The sequence below is a fragment of the Aptenodytes forsteri genome, unplaced genomic scaffold (assembly GCF_000699145.1).
Source record: "Aptenodytes forsteri isolate BGI_AS27 unplaced genomic scaffold, ASM69914v1 Scaffold379, whole genome shotgun sequence".
Classification (NCBI taxonomy): Eukaryota; Metazoa; Chordata; class Aves; order Sphenisciformes; family Spheniscidae; genus Aptenodytes; species Aptenodytes forsteri.
In genome coordinates this window covers 2057878-2073001 of record NW_008794088.1, presented here as the reverse complement: position 1 = coordinate 2073001, position 15124 = coordinate 2057878, and the positions used below count along the sequence as shown (strand labels likewise).

At 48.3% G+C, this 15124-nt stretch overlaps 1 protein-coding gene across 1 annotated transcript in view; it reads left to right on the top strand.

Annotated features, from left to right (window-relative positions):
* Positions 1 to 3393: 3393 nt before the first annotated feature.
* The window catches only part of ARHGAP31 (Rho GTPase activating protein 31), a 60953-nt gene continuing 49222 nt past the window's right edge, over positions 3394 to 15124 (top strand). The window contains exon 1 of the mRNA XM_009274441.2: positions 3394 to 3497. Within this exon, the coding sequence (XP_009272716.1) occupies positions 3398 to 3497 (100 nt within the window). The 5' untranslated portion in view covers positions 3394 to 3397. The remainder of the gene's footprint in view (positions 3498 to 15124) is intronic.

The following is a 15124-nucleotide window of genomic DNA, read 5'->3' as shown; positions in this document are numbered from 1 at the left end:
TCCGGTGGCAACGGCTGGTGGTGGTCCTGTGGCCTGGCCCTGGGCAGCCATCACCCACCCGCAGCCCAGCTGGGGTCAGGGCAGCACAGCCCAGCCCCCAGGTGAAAACCAAAATCAGACAGCAGTGCTCATTTTCTGCAGTGTTCATCGGTCAGCGGGACCCACCGCCATGGCTCTGAAGGATGACGCCCCCTTCAGCAGCTGCAGGGAACCGCCACAGAGCCGACTCCAAGAAATGGTGCTTTCAGCTGAAAATGCCTACCGGCCTGTGAGAAACGCCAAGGGGTGAGGGTGGCGGGCTGACCCAGTGGTGCAGCTGAGTCCCCACGCTCTGGGCCCACGGGCCACTGAGGCCCCTTGGAGCAGGGCTGCGCAAGGGAGGGGAGGGGGCCCGTGCTGCATGGCAGCCATGCCAGGATGCTCCCCACTGCATCTGGGGCTGTTGCTCCCTCGCTGGTGACATGAGGAAGCTGTATACATGCAGGGGTTGATTTTATTTATTGAATTTATTTTTCTTTTTAAATGAAGCCGTCCTCTTCTGAAGACATCCTGTTTGGGTAGGCTTGCAAGGGAGGAGGGGGGAAACTGTATCTAAGATGAGGGAGGGCATGGAGGTGATGGCAGGAGTGTGGTGCAGCTGGTCACCAGGCAGAGGGGACAGGCGAGTGCTGTGGACACAGACCCTGTTAGTGATGCCGTCTCATGTAGGGTGATGGACGAGAACAGCACAGGGAGTTTAAACACCCTGTTTGGTTCATGGAGGGAGGGAGGTGTCTGCAGAGAGGAGTTCAGGACTTCAAAGAAGACAGTGTAGTTACTTGCCACAGTGAAGCAGGTCCCCCTTGCTGGACCAGTGCTGGGGCTCAGCCCTGCTGGAGAGGGCTGGCCTGGGTGGGAGGACATGCCTCCTCCCTGAGGGGGCAAGGAGAGGGGTTTCTCTTCCTACAGAAGGCAGCCAGCTGCCTGGGCAGTGGGAGGACAGCTTGGCGAGACACCCAGGTCTGAGCGTCCTGTTGTCTGTCCGCCCCGTTTGAAGTCTGCCCCTTGGCAGGCAGGCAGGATATGCTGTGGCACGCAATGGGTTTGGCGGCACGTCATTATAGGGAGGGATCCCATGCGCCGACTCGACATCAAGGTGCTGTGAGAAGCCCTGAATACATTCAAGGAAATTTGAAGTGTTTCATGAGCACTGAGGGTCCCTGAGAACAAGCATCAGTCTGGTGGCAGGAGCTCAGTTTTCCCCCTTAGCCTGGGAGAGGGAGCAGGAGGCTGGTAGCCGACAGGCCAGACATCTCTCTGGCACCGTTCTGGAAATCATTTTCCCCTCAACCCTTCAGCCAGCAAGCTGTGAAACGGGGATAATGACGATAATTACGGTGATAAACTGCACAATAGGAGTTATAATTGCTGAAGGTCCTTCACTAGGGCTCTTGGTGTTTTTTCTTGTATGTGAAGTGATAACATTCAACACTTTTGAGGAAAAAAAAAAAATTCGTCACCATACCAACAGACAGAACCTGAATTGCTTTTGGCAGCAGTCAGATCACAGTTGGAGGCTTGATTTCTCTGAAAAACAACTCTGTCAAAATAAAGGGGTGAGGTGGTAAGTTTGCAGAGGTCTGTGGGGTTTCTCTGCTGCATGAGGGTGCAGAGCCCAGGGTTGAGGAGGGAGGTGGGTTTAGGGAGTCCTTTGGCCCATTTCCTGGCCAGTTTTCCTCCAGACCAAAACTATTCTCCCCATCTTTGGTCTGATTTTTGGTGAAAAGCTGCAATTTCCTGTTTTTCATTTGTTTGTTTATTTTTCACCCAGACCCATACAGTTATATTTGTCATGGAGCAAGAGGGGGTAGTGAAGCCTTAGCAGAGTTAAGTTTGCCTCCCTAGGTGAAGCATGTGGCCCACCAGCATACCCAGCCCTGTAAAGAGGTCTGAATTTCTGGGATAAAAAATGTGGAGTAAGTGCAAGTGACTACTCTTATGAGCAGAGATATACATGTACTGAAGGTTAGACTAGAAAGGTGTTGGGGGGGGAACAAGACTCAGGGCCCGAGGGCAGACCCGTCCCATTTCCCTTCTTGCCGCTACTGGGTGATTTCTGTTCCTTATCTCTAAACCCCTTCATTGGTCAAGGGGAGCATTTTTTGGGAGCTGACTCAAAAGTACGTGAACTTAGATGCCCGGACAGCATCTGTTTCTGCTTGCCGGGGAGGAGGGAGCTGAAGGTTTCCCTCCTCCCGCCTCTCTTTATTTTCCCAACTTTCTGCCCCCTTCTTGCACTTCGGTAGCTCCAGCCGGCGCCTCTGTAGAGGAAGGCAAATCCTGAAGTGACAGGGTCACACTCGAGAGCAGGAAGGCACCTTGCAAAGAAGGACTCGACGAACAGAGGCAGAGATTTACTGGAGCGGCTCCTGGTCTCTCTCCTCCTCACCAGCCCCTCCTCGGGCCTTTTCGGAGCTGAACGTTGGTAGCGCAGGAAGCGCCTGACCATGCCGCGGGCTGCGGCTCGGCTCAGCTCGCAGTGATTTCCTCTCAGGCAGTCCGTTATCTGTCGACTGTCAGGACAGGCTTTCCCTCTTCCTCCCCCCGTTCCCATCCCCGTCCCCCAACTCCTCTCCCCGCCTTCCCTCATCCTCTCGCACACGCACACACACACACACACACACATGCCCTTTACTGCCAAAAACCGTCCTCCGCCCCCCTCCTCAGCTAACTTCCTTTCAGCATTTTTTTGAGCTGGATAATCCTAGGATTTGTAGGACGGGGGAAAGGAGAGAGCGAGCGAGCGGGAGTCAGGACAGGAAGCTGGTTTCTCATTCCTCTAACTGTCCGAAGGCAGGAGGAGGGGAAGGGGGGGAGCCAAAGAGGAGCCTTGTGCAGACTCTTCCCCGGTCCCTTTTCATTAGTCCGTTTGAACTTCCAGTCTCCTCCGAAAGCCAAGAGAAGGAAGACCAGACTGGGACGCTTTCTGCTGGAAGTGGTGACAGCGTGGCTGACAAAACCCAGAAGGTGGCTGTGGAGGGTCCCGGGACCGTGCTGAGGGAAAGACGTGCCCCCCGCCATCGCCTGCCCCCAACTTGCCAGCTCCGATGCGGGCACCCGTCCACCACCCACTTCCCTCTGATGAGAACCCTTCCGGGCTCGGGCTATGATCGCTGCTGCTGCTGGCTGGGGAGCCTCCTCTCACCCTGACCTTCCTCTGCCACAGGAGCAGCCCAACATCTGGTGGGGATTAATGTTTACTTCTCCAGCTGGACGCTGTACGGGATCCCCGATGTTACTCCCTGGGAGCGGGACACGGGCCGTGGTCTGAGAAGAGCAAGATTTTTGTCACCCAGCGTGAGGCCGGGGGGAGGGGGGCAAGGCAGGAGGGGGGTGAACCTCTTTTGGGACTAACCTCATGAAGAACAAGGGAGCCAAGCAGAAACTCAAGAGGAAGGGAGCCACAAGTGCGTTCGGCTGCGACCTCACGGAGTATCTGGAGAGCTCTGGGCAGGATGGTAAATGCCTCTTTATTCTCACTCTGGTAGCGGAGGAGCAGAGCGCGCGTCCCCCCTTTTTTTACCGGTAGGACTGCAAACCGGACCTTTCCCAAGGCTGCGGGCTAGACAACCTGGAGCTGGTTTATCCCTGGGAAGTGGAGTCACTGCCCAGTTGCTCACAATGAATGAACAATCGGAAGATTGCTTCGGTGACGCGTCTGCATGACCCTTGCATGAGTAGCGCTGCGTGTGGGGAAAGGACTGGGCTAGGGCTCTCGGGCTGCCTAAGTGTGGACAGAGGTGGCCAGCTGTACGTTGTGATGCCCTCTCCCATCCACCTGGCCGTGGAAGGGGGTAGCAGGCTTTTAGGGAGCTAGGTTCGGAAATCAGAACTGCGCTTAGCGTTGCCTCCTCCCGGACTTGGAAATCCTCCCGAAGTCCACGAGACTAGAGTGTTGCAGGGCTGTAGGGAGGAACTGGGAACGTCCCGTCTGCCCCTCCTGGACTCCACTACAGTTCCCATATTGTCCTTTCACTGCTGGATGGAGACAGAATAGATACTGGGGGGTGGGGTAGAGTAGGGATGCGTGTGAGGTGTAGGGGGCAGCTGAGCTAATATTTTCACTACCCTGCCTGTTATCTTTCTCTCCTCTCCTCCTCCCCCTGACCTCCATGCCCCCAGATATCGGCTGAGAATATGGTAGCTCAGACAAGAGGTAACTGCAATAAGATCAGAGAGTCCTGAGCTTGAAATGGTCAGTCCTGGATGAGGGAAGGAGCAGAGCTATTTTTCTTAAAGAGAGTTGGACGATGAGAGAAGCAGTTGAGAGTTTGGCATACAGAAAGACCTGCAGTTTAGCAAGAGGAAAAATAAATGCATGCCTGTTACCATCCCTGACGTGAGCGTTATGCTCCAGGTTTAGCATTATGTTCCAGTTTGAATTAACTAACTTTTACCAATGTCAGGCTACTCTGAGCAAAAAAAGCTTCTAGCAGCAATGTCAGCTTTGCATTGGGAGGGCTGTACAATCAGGTCTTTCATTTGCTGATGAGCATGGATGATGAAGTACGGTGTGGAACTGCACTGGCAGAGGGATGGACTACATAACAGTAGTCCTTTCCATTGCACAGTGAAGAGGGCAGTACATATATCACTAAACTAAAATGTTACATATGTGTATTTATTTAGGTATGGGGGAAAACCAGTCATTCAATTTCATGTGAGTTGTCCGTACCAATTACTGTATCTTTTAACTTACATAGCCCTTAACGGCAATTGAATTGAAATAGCAAAAATAACAGACTTAATGAACTGATACCACTTTGCCAGCGCGAGATACAGATAGATAAATTCCATCCAGTGCTAACACGAGCTGCCACAGTGGAGGAACAATTTACAGCTGTTTACAGGAACACTGAAAAACAACACAGGGAAGGCAGGCACAGGCAGTATATTTAGTTGAAGCAGCAAGGGGGATTTTAAAGGGAGAAACATAGTTACTGCCGTTGAAATTAGGCCAGAACAGCAAAATTTATTACCAGAAATCCCGTAGTTTTTCAAAATAGTTTTTGGGCACAAGAAAGAAGGACATTGTCTCAAGTCTCATTTGTGGGGTGGTTCACAGTTCCAACCTACTTATCTCTCCGTGCTGAGAAGCAGTGGGGGAGAATATGAAGTTCCTTTCCCTTTATGCGGTACTGCTATTTGCTGAATAGCACATCCCGTTGCCCAGTGCCGTGGGATCCAGAAATGAAAGACTCAATTGTTACAGCTTTATTGGGAAGGGTGTAAGTTAGATCGGTACAATTCAATTTGTTGGGACAGGGAGAGAAGAAGTGAGAGAATTAGAGATGCTAATTCTTTTGCTGGTAGGGCTCTCAGGATCAATAGGAAAGTAACCAAGTATGCCAAAGTGACGTCTTGGGAAGAAATGAAGGTTCATATGTCAGCAGGACATCACAAACTTGCAACCTGTAACAATAAAACAACATTAGAAGAGCATTTAGGGTATGAGAGAAGGTTGATTTGGGGGTAGTTGAATTGTCCTGCTGAGAATTATTTCGAGTGACAAGCCAGCGCTCCTGCAAGCAGGGGCTTTGGTAGAGACATAAAGCAATAACTTTCTCTCTGCTTTAGATAGTACTATGTGTTTAACTAGTGGGATACAGGCTCTGGTTGTCCCCTACTTGGAAGCAATGAAGACGTAAGACTGTTCATGGTATCTGGGAGTGATGAGGAGGGGGACAGCACTTTGACTGCTGTCCAGAAAACGTTTTGTTGTGGACCTTTGTGAAAGCAGGTTTTAAAATGCACCCAGAAGGGTTAACTGGAAAAGAAGAAGAGGCTGTAGGACAGGCAGGACATAAGTCAGATTGGTTGTGCTTTCATGCTCAGGTCTGCTTTACGCCATCCTGCAGTGCTGCTTTGTGTGACTGGTCCTGCACAGTCGCACAGGTGAAGAGAAGCGGAGACCTGCTTTGCTGGTGCTGGGGATGGCAAAGAGAGCACGGGGGACGGCCAAGGCCAGTGTAGACAGTTCAATTTGGCTTTTTTCCCTCTGGATTAGTACACGGCTGTTACAGTTAGGGGGTGCTGCACTACTTGTGTGGTGCTTTGTGGAGGAGATGCACAACTTGAGTCCCTACATGCTTGCAGTTGTTGAAGAGCAGCTTGTGCTTTCTGCAAGGACCTTAGTCCCTGTGTCATTGCCAAATTCCAGTGGAGAGAATTATATTCTGCTTAAGGTATCAGCATTTCCTCTCCTGTCATTTAACTGTTTAATAACTTGCTATGGTCTGCTTCAGAGATGGCTCCATTTCAGTGAAGGGTGAAAAAAGATCCTGCTGTCTCCCTTATCAGAAAAGACAGATGTACCTAAGCGTCTGTTATAAAGAGCTTATGATAATACAATAAAAGCTGTGGCAGAACTAAAAAGTATTTAAGAGTGGTGTAGATGGAAAGACTTTAGCAGGTACAGTGGGGTAGCTCAGGAGACTAAAAATGTGATATAAAGCCTTTAGTCCTAAGTTGATTCTCCAGATCTGGCCCAGGTCAGTGGTGATGGACAGATGTTGCTGTCTGGTGGCTGGTTCGAAGGTCAGATGTGTTGAATTTACTGTATTTCAAGTCAGTTCCTGTCACTACCGCATTTGACCCTACTTGGCCTTTTCCTGCTGGCAGTCTCTACACAGAGACTGGTCATACTCCTTATGGGGGCAGACTGCTATCAGTGCTCCTAAGCATTTAAATCATGACTCAAACCACAAAAATCGTGAGATAAAATAAAAATCAGTGCTGGGTTCTTTTTCTGCTTTCTGTTTTCTGAAACTTCGGTGTGCATCTGAGTTATGTTTTCAAGTCTTTCTACTGGCAAGAGGGCTAGAAACTTGGGGAAAAATTAGCTTTTCTTCCTTCCCACTAAAATTCTCAAACAATGACTTTAATAGCAGTGGATTTGAGGAAAAGCTCACATAAGACATAAAAGAATGGTGGCTGGCAATACCAATGAGTAAAAGTGATCTGAATTCACATAGTCCCTGTTCTATCGCTGCCAGCACTGAATCCACACATGAGGCAAGTGATCTTTTGGAGTGTCAGAGCTTCACTAGAAAGCAGTATCAGGCTTTGGGCGTGGATAGGCACCCATGCAGGAGGAAGTTAGCACTAATTTCCTCTACTAAAACATTTTCCTGTGTCAAACTTTAATAAAATGTTGTACGGGTGCAATGGAGCTAACAGGTACTAGCCCTGAAGGATTAACATTAGAGCCATATTTTGGCCTCTCGATAACCAGCCTGGTTTCCAGAGGAGAAAAGCACATAATGCCTCTACTGAAGTCAATGGGAGCTGCACGTCAGGCCCCCAGTTCCTGTGATAGCAACAGTATAATTTTCTAGTGATGGATGGGCCAGTAGAGAAGACAAGACTCAAGGTTGTGCACAAACCTTAGTTGGGGCAGGACAGTCTGAACTGCTTAAGAAAACAGTCACAAAGAGTAGTCTTGCTTCTGGTTATATCACAGAATTGTTGTAAGAAGGGGCTGAAAAAGTCAAAGCTGTTAAGTGAGAGGGACTAAGTCAAAATGGAGTTTAATATTCTCAGTTCTTCTAACTGTGGGAGATTCAGACTGGGATTTCAGGTCCACAACCAGGTACAACTTCCATTTTTTAAAATGAAAATACACACAGCATCTATGAAAATTTGATTGTGCTGGTAAAAGGTAATCCAGTCTTTTGCATAGGAACCACTACTGATTCAGACCTACCTTTGCTTCATTTGCTTAGAGCCAGGTAGGACTTGGAGAAAGGCTGAATCATTTCCTTCATTTTTAGTATGATGTTGTCTAGATGTTGGGGTAGGAGGTGCTACCAGGACTGCAAAAAGCCAAATCTCAGATTAGACGCCTTGTTCTCAGGGTGCAGGTCAGCTCTGTGTGTCCTAACTTCCCCTATTTGCTGGAGAGTTAATTCTGCTGTTGCTGTACCACTCTGTGGTTTCTTGCACATCTGTTTCCTGCCTGATGTCTGGTTGGGATGCAATGAGATCAGCTTTTCCCCTTAACCCTCTCCCACACTCCCCACAGCTCCCTCAATGCCTCTCATCCTGAGCCTGTGACACCCAAAGCACTTTCTATCTCTTTGTCTAATGCTGCTTATTGGCTTTGTTTGTTATTTGCTGTAGAAATAGAGCTGCTTCGTTTGAGGAGCTTTGAAGCCACCAACCCCCTCGTGCTCTCCACTTGAGGCTCCTTCTTGCCATGGCAGAGAGCAGGGCCGGCCAGCAGCGCTCCCTGAGGCCGGGGAGTGAAAGGGAGCAGTTGTCTGCAAACGTAGCACAGGGAGATGGGTGAGGAAACCCTTAGAAGCCCCTGGCTTGTAATATGGGGAAGGAGACAACAATATGGGTAGCCCACATGATATTCTTCTACGCTGTGTGGCTGTGCAATGACTGCTTCTGCCTTGTCACAACAGCATTTGAATGAAAGAGTAAGGAAAGTTTGCATTTAGTGTTAGTTGTCTCATAAAAACATGGGAGCTCTGGCTTGCACTGACTCCCGAAGCAGGATCTTAACCACTTTTGAGAGCTGCAGTAGGTCAAGACTTTACTGTAGGATAGGCAAGTATTTCTGAGGGAAAACAGTAACAATAATTCAGTGGTAATATGCTTTGTACAAAGCAAAGGTGGCCTTGGATACTCTTTGGCTGTTTTGGTACAGCCCCTTACCATGCTACCTTCTGCCTGATTTTGATGCTATGTGTTTCATTGTGAAGCTGCCTCGTTGGTGCTCAGATGGATGAGGAGACCTGTCACTCAGGAAGAAAGTAGTTTGCTTCAAGAACAAGCTCCCTTCAGAGCCAATCGTTAAAGCTGCTACCCAGATGTGAAGCAGCTTTTCTGGGTTGTGTGGCTTTCCTTCCTCACACTTGCATGTGCAGCTGCATGTGTTTGTGGGATAAGAGCATGCAGGGATGTGCGTGAGGGTGCATGCAAGTCCATAGCACATGTAAGTGTGTACCACACAAAGATGCATTTGTGTCCACTTAGTATATTTTTTTAAGTTGCTTTTCCTGCGTTGATGTTTTGAAGTGAATGCACGCCCATGCTTTTGGCTAGGTGCTTTTGGTTAGCGGTGCATGCAGGAAGTCCTGGGAAGACTGCTGAAGGATTATTAATGGCATTGTGGAGGAAAAAGACGAGGCCTTTTTTTTTGTTAAAGTCCCCTTGGAAAAATGAAAATGCCATACACTCATTTAATCTGTTACAGAAGAATGAAGAGCTGCATTCATCCTGCTCTCAAAATTAGAAACTGTGGCACTGGGGATTTCTGTCTCAAGAATTGTTCGAGCTGAAAAGAAAGCTTTTTCTCTCTTTGTGGCCAGGTTGTTTTCAATCCAGACCTCTTCCCTGACCTACCTCACTCTGAGGCTATGCAGACACTTGTCTTCCTGCAAGAAAGGAAGCAGCAGGGGCTTGGAGGAGAAGGGGACAAGAACAGCCTCTTGGGCTGGCTTGAAATGCATTAGTCCTCTTTTTTTGTCTGATGGACTGCTGCAGTCTGCTCTACATTTTCACACTGCTGATATACTAAGCAGCCCCATGACCTGCGCTCTGTGGGGGTCTATCCCTGGCTGTAGTCACGCAGCCTGTGTGGATACTTAAGGCTGCATCCCCTCATCTTTGTGACGGGAGCAAAAGGGACAGTTGGGCTCTGAAGTTTGGGGACAAAAGAAGGGGGACTGTAGTATTGTACAGTGGAGGAGAGCTGTGGCAGAGCAGCCCTGAGGGCTGAGTACGTGAATTGGCAGGTGGAGGAGCTGGGCCAGGCTTGGGGGGAAAACAGCTCCTTGGCCTTTCAGAGTCTGCCAAGGCATGTCCAGCGGACAGGGGAGTGAGAAACTCTGCTGCCAAAATGGATAGTGTGAGGGAAATTATTAATAACATAAAGGTTGCTTTTTCTCCACCCGCTTTCACAAGCAGAGCATCACATTATGAGTCCCAGATACCAGCCTCTATGGCAACAAAGTGAGAGCAACAAGACACTGGGAACAACGGGAACAGAAGCCATCTGTCTGCTTCTGTTACTCCACTGTTCCTCCTTGTTTTGGATGATGTTTGTGTTACTTCCTCAAGCTGTTTCTGGTTCCTGGGAGCTGGATTTTTGTGTCTCTGTGGCACAGTGTTACTGCAGTTAAACGTTCATGTTGTGAGCTCAGCTCCTTGTTCTGTATTGACTTTCCATTGCTAGCACTTTGTGATTAGCAGAGAGCTCTTCCATGCTGCCTCCTGCTTTACATTTCCCTTACCAAGCACTGCAGGAGGCACACGTGTGGTTTGCATGCACTAAGCCCCACTTTGATCCTGCCTTCTCCCCACCCCCTGCGAACAGCATGAATCACATGTCTTGCCTGCAGATTCTAGATTAGAAAATGTGTTTTTTGATTTAGCAAATGTTTTCTCTTTGTTGGTAACAGCTGATTTCATCTGAACTTGGGAAACCAAGGACTAGGGACTTCACTGCTTGTGGTATCACAGCTCTCAAAGGTTCAAGGAAATAACTGCCGTGGATGAAATGCTGGCACTGCACAGGGTGGATGTACAACAAAGGCTGATGCAGACATGGCAAAGAAGTAGTCTGGGACATCCCCAATTGTCTGCAGTGCTTGGATCCTAAGTTTTGGTGTAGGCCTGGTTCTAGTTTGGAGAGCTCATGACACAAACAAAATACTAGAAAGCTTGCATCTGTAACTCGGGCTTTGCGTATATGATGCAGTTCTACAGCAGCAACGTTTGCTGGCAGTCAGGGCTGTGCTAAAGATTTATGTTCCAGAGTTTCTCCTTTTAACGGTCATAGGGGAAATGAAAACAGCTTGTCAGTGACAGTATACCCAGTCCTGCTCTGAAGGGCATGGGGTGGGACGGCTGTCAGATTGACTGCCCACATCACGGCTTGGACTGGATCTCTGATCTGCACTGGATGCAGTTTTCCAAAGTGTGAAATACAAATGGAGGGTGATTAAAGGATGGAGAGCTACCAGCATCTGCCTCCAGTCCTGAACCACCAACAGGGTGCCAGATGCACTTATGAGCTTTGACATGGAAACATACAGATACCTTATTACAATACAAAGGCTGCTAATCGGCTCCAATGCTGGTTGTTTTAAGGGCAACTAGTGTTGCTAGTTGCCTACTAATGTCTACTTTCCGTACATTCCTAGTTGCCTACTAATGTCTACTTTCCGTACCGTAATGTCTACTTTCTTTCGTACTTACCGCAGAGCCTCAAGCCCCAGCTGTCTTTTGTTCGTATGCCAGAGCCTTCAGCTTCTCTGCTGATAACTACAGTGAATGTGTTTTGCATTGTCAACAAAAAAAAAAAATCTGCGGCATGTTTACATGGACGCGAACAGAGAACAGTGTAACATAAATTGAATTTAGTGTTAAATTAAATAATGTGGTGCAACTGTGCTGACTGTATTATTAACTGTCATACTTAATTCAATAATGTAGCCCTCTGTTTTCTATATTTACCTGAAACCACAAGCAGACTTTCTGGTCTTCTGCACCACTGTGATTACAGATACAAAAGTACTTAACATGGGCTTGAGACCTAGCTTGTTGTCAGATGTGTAGGCCCTTGCATATAATGAAGTTATAGATACCAATACTAAACTTCACGCTCACTCAAGTGCCAGATCAATGCTATCATTGTGTGTGAGAGCAAAGAGTTCAGTCCCTAATGCTGCAAGTCTTTTGGCACATACCACTTAAGCGGACAGGGAAGTCTCAGTCCTCTTTTGTCTCACCCTCCTGCCTTGAACATGACACTGCAGCTGGATTAGATTCCCCATTTTCAGCCCGGTGGAGGCACCTTTGATCTTAACAGTGCACCAAAAGGGATAGAGCAAAACCCACATTTTTTGCACTTGCCTTCAGTTCCTCCGCCCCGGTTGCTGTACTCCCATTTGGGAGCAGCAGCCTGGCCTAGGCTCAAACCAGCCTGCCTCCATCCTGGTGCCAGCAGCTGATGCTGTGTGTGACAGCCCCAGTTCCAAGCAATGCTGAGTTGGCTGGATGGCCGCTTGGACTTAGGCAATTTAATGTGCATATGGGAAGAATTACCTTAACAGCAGCAGAAAATGTTACAGAATCACAGAATTATTGATATAAGCAGGGACCTCTTGAGATTACCTAGACCAACTCCCTGCTCAAGCAAGGTCAGCTAGAGCCAGTTGCCCAGGACTGTGTCCAGCCGAGTTTTGAATATCTCCACAGATGGAGACTCCACAACCTCGCTGGGCAACCTGATTCAGCCTTTGACTACTGTCACAGTGAAAAAGTGTTGTGTTCAGATGGAATCTAACAGTTTTTAATTTGTGCCTCTTGTCCTGTCGATGGGCACCACTGAGAAGATCCTGGCTCCCTTTTCTTCATTCCTTCCCATCAGTTATTTGTACACATCGATAAGATCCCTCCTGATCCCTCTTTTATCCAGGCTGAACAGTCACAGCTCTCTCAGCCTCTCCTCATATGAGACATGCTCCAGTCCCTTAATCATTGTGGCCCTGAGCTGGGCTTGCTCCAGTAAGTCTGTGTCGTTCTTGTACTGGGGAGCCCAGAGCTGGACACAGAACTCCAGGTGTGAGCTCACCAGTGCTGAGCAGAGGGGAAGGATCACATCACTCGACCTGCTGGCAACACTCTTCCTAATTCTTCTGACGTTCCTAGCAATTTATACAGTTTCAGAAATTGGCCTTAGTCTCCCAGCCTAGGCTGGCAATTTCAGGCAATAACTAACATGCAGCTGGGACAGTGTTAAGGATCCTTTCTGCCCTGGTTAATGCTGAAAATGAATTGTCTTTTCATAAAGGGCCGCTGTTAATGGTTTCTGCAGTCTTGCTGCTGGCCAGCTCAAACAAATTAATGTATGCTTTATATAATACGCTGATATGCTGCATCTGATGGAAGCTTTGCAGAGCCTTGGCTTAATAGAAAGCCTACAAATAATGCTGTGAAGCAGCACACCTTTCTCAGGCGGTGGTTGTACAGCCACCCCAAAGGCACTGTGCACTGAACCGGGGGCTTGTGGCCGGAATTCTTCCTTTCAGGGTGGCTGTGTTACATGCCCTTCTCTAGCACGGGGACAGGGCAAGGGGAGGGCAAATGTGCATCCCTGTGCAGGATTCTCAGCTGTGGCTGCTGCTGTCAGAAATATGCCCTGAGCAGCTGAGATGGGTTCATAGCCATTTATCTCCAGCTCCTCTCTCTGCCCTCTTCTACACTGAAGGTTCAGCTAACTAAATGCCTTTGGAAATGCTATTATCTCCCTGTGCTCTCTGGGGCCAGGAGCAGCTTGAAGATTTATCATCTGGAATGGGAGGCTTTGTTTAGTTCTGTAAAGCACAGAACAGTTAAAGAACAAAAACTAAACCCCAAACCAAATGCAAAGCTCTCTTTACATCTCATGTCCTTTCTTTGCTTTCTCCCATCTGGGAACGTGTGTGCATTTGGTTTTGTAATGTGATTAAATACTGTCACATGGTGAAATGGTTAGAGAAAATATACTTGCATCTCTAAAATAGGGATTGAACAGCCAAAGGGCCAGGAGACGTTCTTGCTCTAAGTAAGTTGTGTAACTTGTTTCCTACAGAGTGTTAGACAGGAGAACAGGTCAGGTGCTCCAGTACAAACTTCACTTAAAGGATACCACTGTGGTTTTCACCAAACACAGCAGCATTGGTACTGCCTTTTTTTCTGAAAGGTGCTGACATGCTCGCAAACTTTCCCTACATGTGGGATTCAGGGCTGAGAATCCAGGCTAGATCTGTGCCTGATCTCACCGTCTATATTCACTGGCTCATCAAAAAACGCTCATTTAGCAAACCCAGAACACTGGGAGAAAAGGGAGCGGTTTGTTTATCTGGATCTGAATATTTCAGTTAGGATATTTTTGATACTGTTAGTATTCTGTATTTGCCATCTCAGCAGTGAATGTGGCTGTCAGTCCTGTTGCAGACAGGCAGCTTGGCAGCACAACAGGGCCAACCAGCATGCGGAAAACCCTTTGCTCCATGTGCAACTAGTGCTTGTTTTTCTATTCATCTCTCATTATGGTGCTGTGGGTAGTGACGGCGGTCACACCTCAGGAGGTTCAGAGGTGTGATCAGGCAGGGTGAGCCTCCTTCTGGATCCCTTGCTTCTGCGTTGCAATTTGTGTGAAATAAATAAGCTGTCAGCGGGATTGCATTGCTTTCTGTCCTTATGCAAAATCAGAGAGGGGAACAGCTTCACCATTTTGCTCTTTCTCTTTTTATCTTCCTAGTGTGCTCCACTTGGTATTGCATTTTCCTTACCCTTGCTCTGGTCAGGTAGTTTCAGATACACAAGAGGCTAAATGAGAACAAACTCTCTTGTGAGATTTATTGCATCTTCTGCTTCTAATCAAGCCAGAAAAATAGAGCAACAGACTTCCTTCTATAATCCTGTTCTCTCCCTTCCAGTCCTGGCTGGAAACCAGAAGTACAACAAGGTAGAGGAATGCAGCAAAAAAAGTTAAAACAAATGTCCTGTAACCTCTAAAAGGAGCGTGGGGGTTTGACCTGAGGCGATGGCTCAGGGTTACAAAGGGGGCGTGGGGGATTCTCCCTTTTCTCAAGTGTTTTCAGTTCCCCTTACTTAGTTGGGGATTTTTTTTGTTTGGTTTTTTTTCCCCTCCTCCATTTCAATAACTTTTTGCCAGGATGGCAGTATGCACATGTTGCCAAAGTCAATACATCAAGCGTCTGTGCCTAAGGCGGGCTTAAGAGCGGTAAATGGGAAGAGCTGGTTTTGATCTATTGAGTCCATTATTCTTCCTTCCTGGCTCAGTAGCAAGCGCCAGTCACATACTGCTGCCCAAGGTTTGCTGTGTAAAGCCACAAAAGGGATCTGAGTCAGGAAATTCAATTCCAGATCCCCACAGCTTCGATTTGGGGTCCCCCCGAACCTGGGTGAGGGGTGACATCCTCCTGCAGCCCTGTCTCTAGATCAGCCAGGTGCAGGTGACCCAGTACCCGCTGTCCTCAGGGCGGCAGGCAGAGCGCGGCGGTGGAGGCAGCCCCCCGGCACTGCTCGTAAACATGCTTCAGAGACGGGGAAGGAACCAATG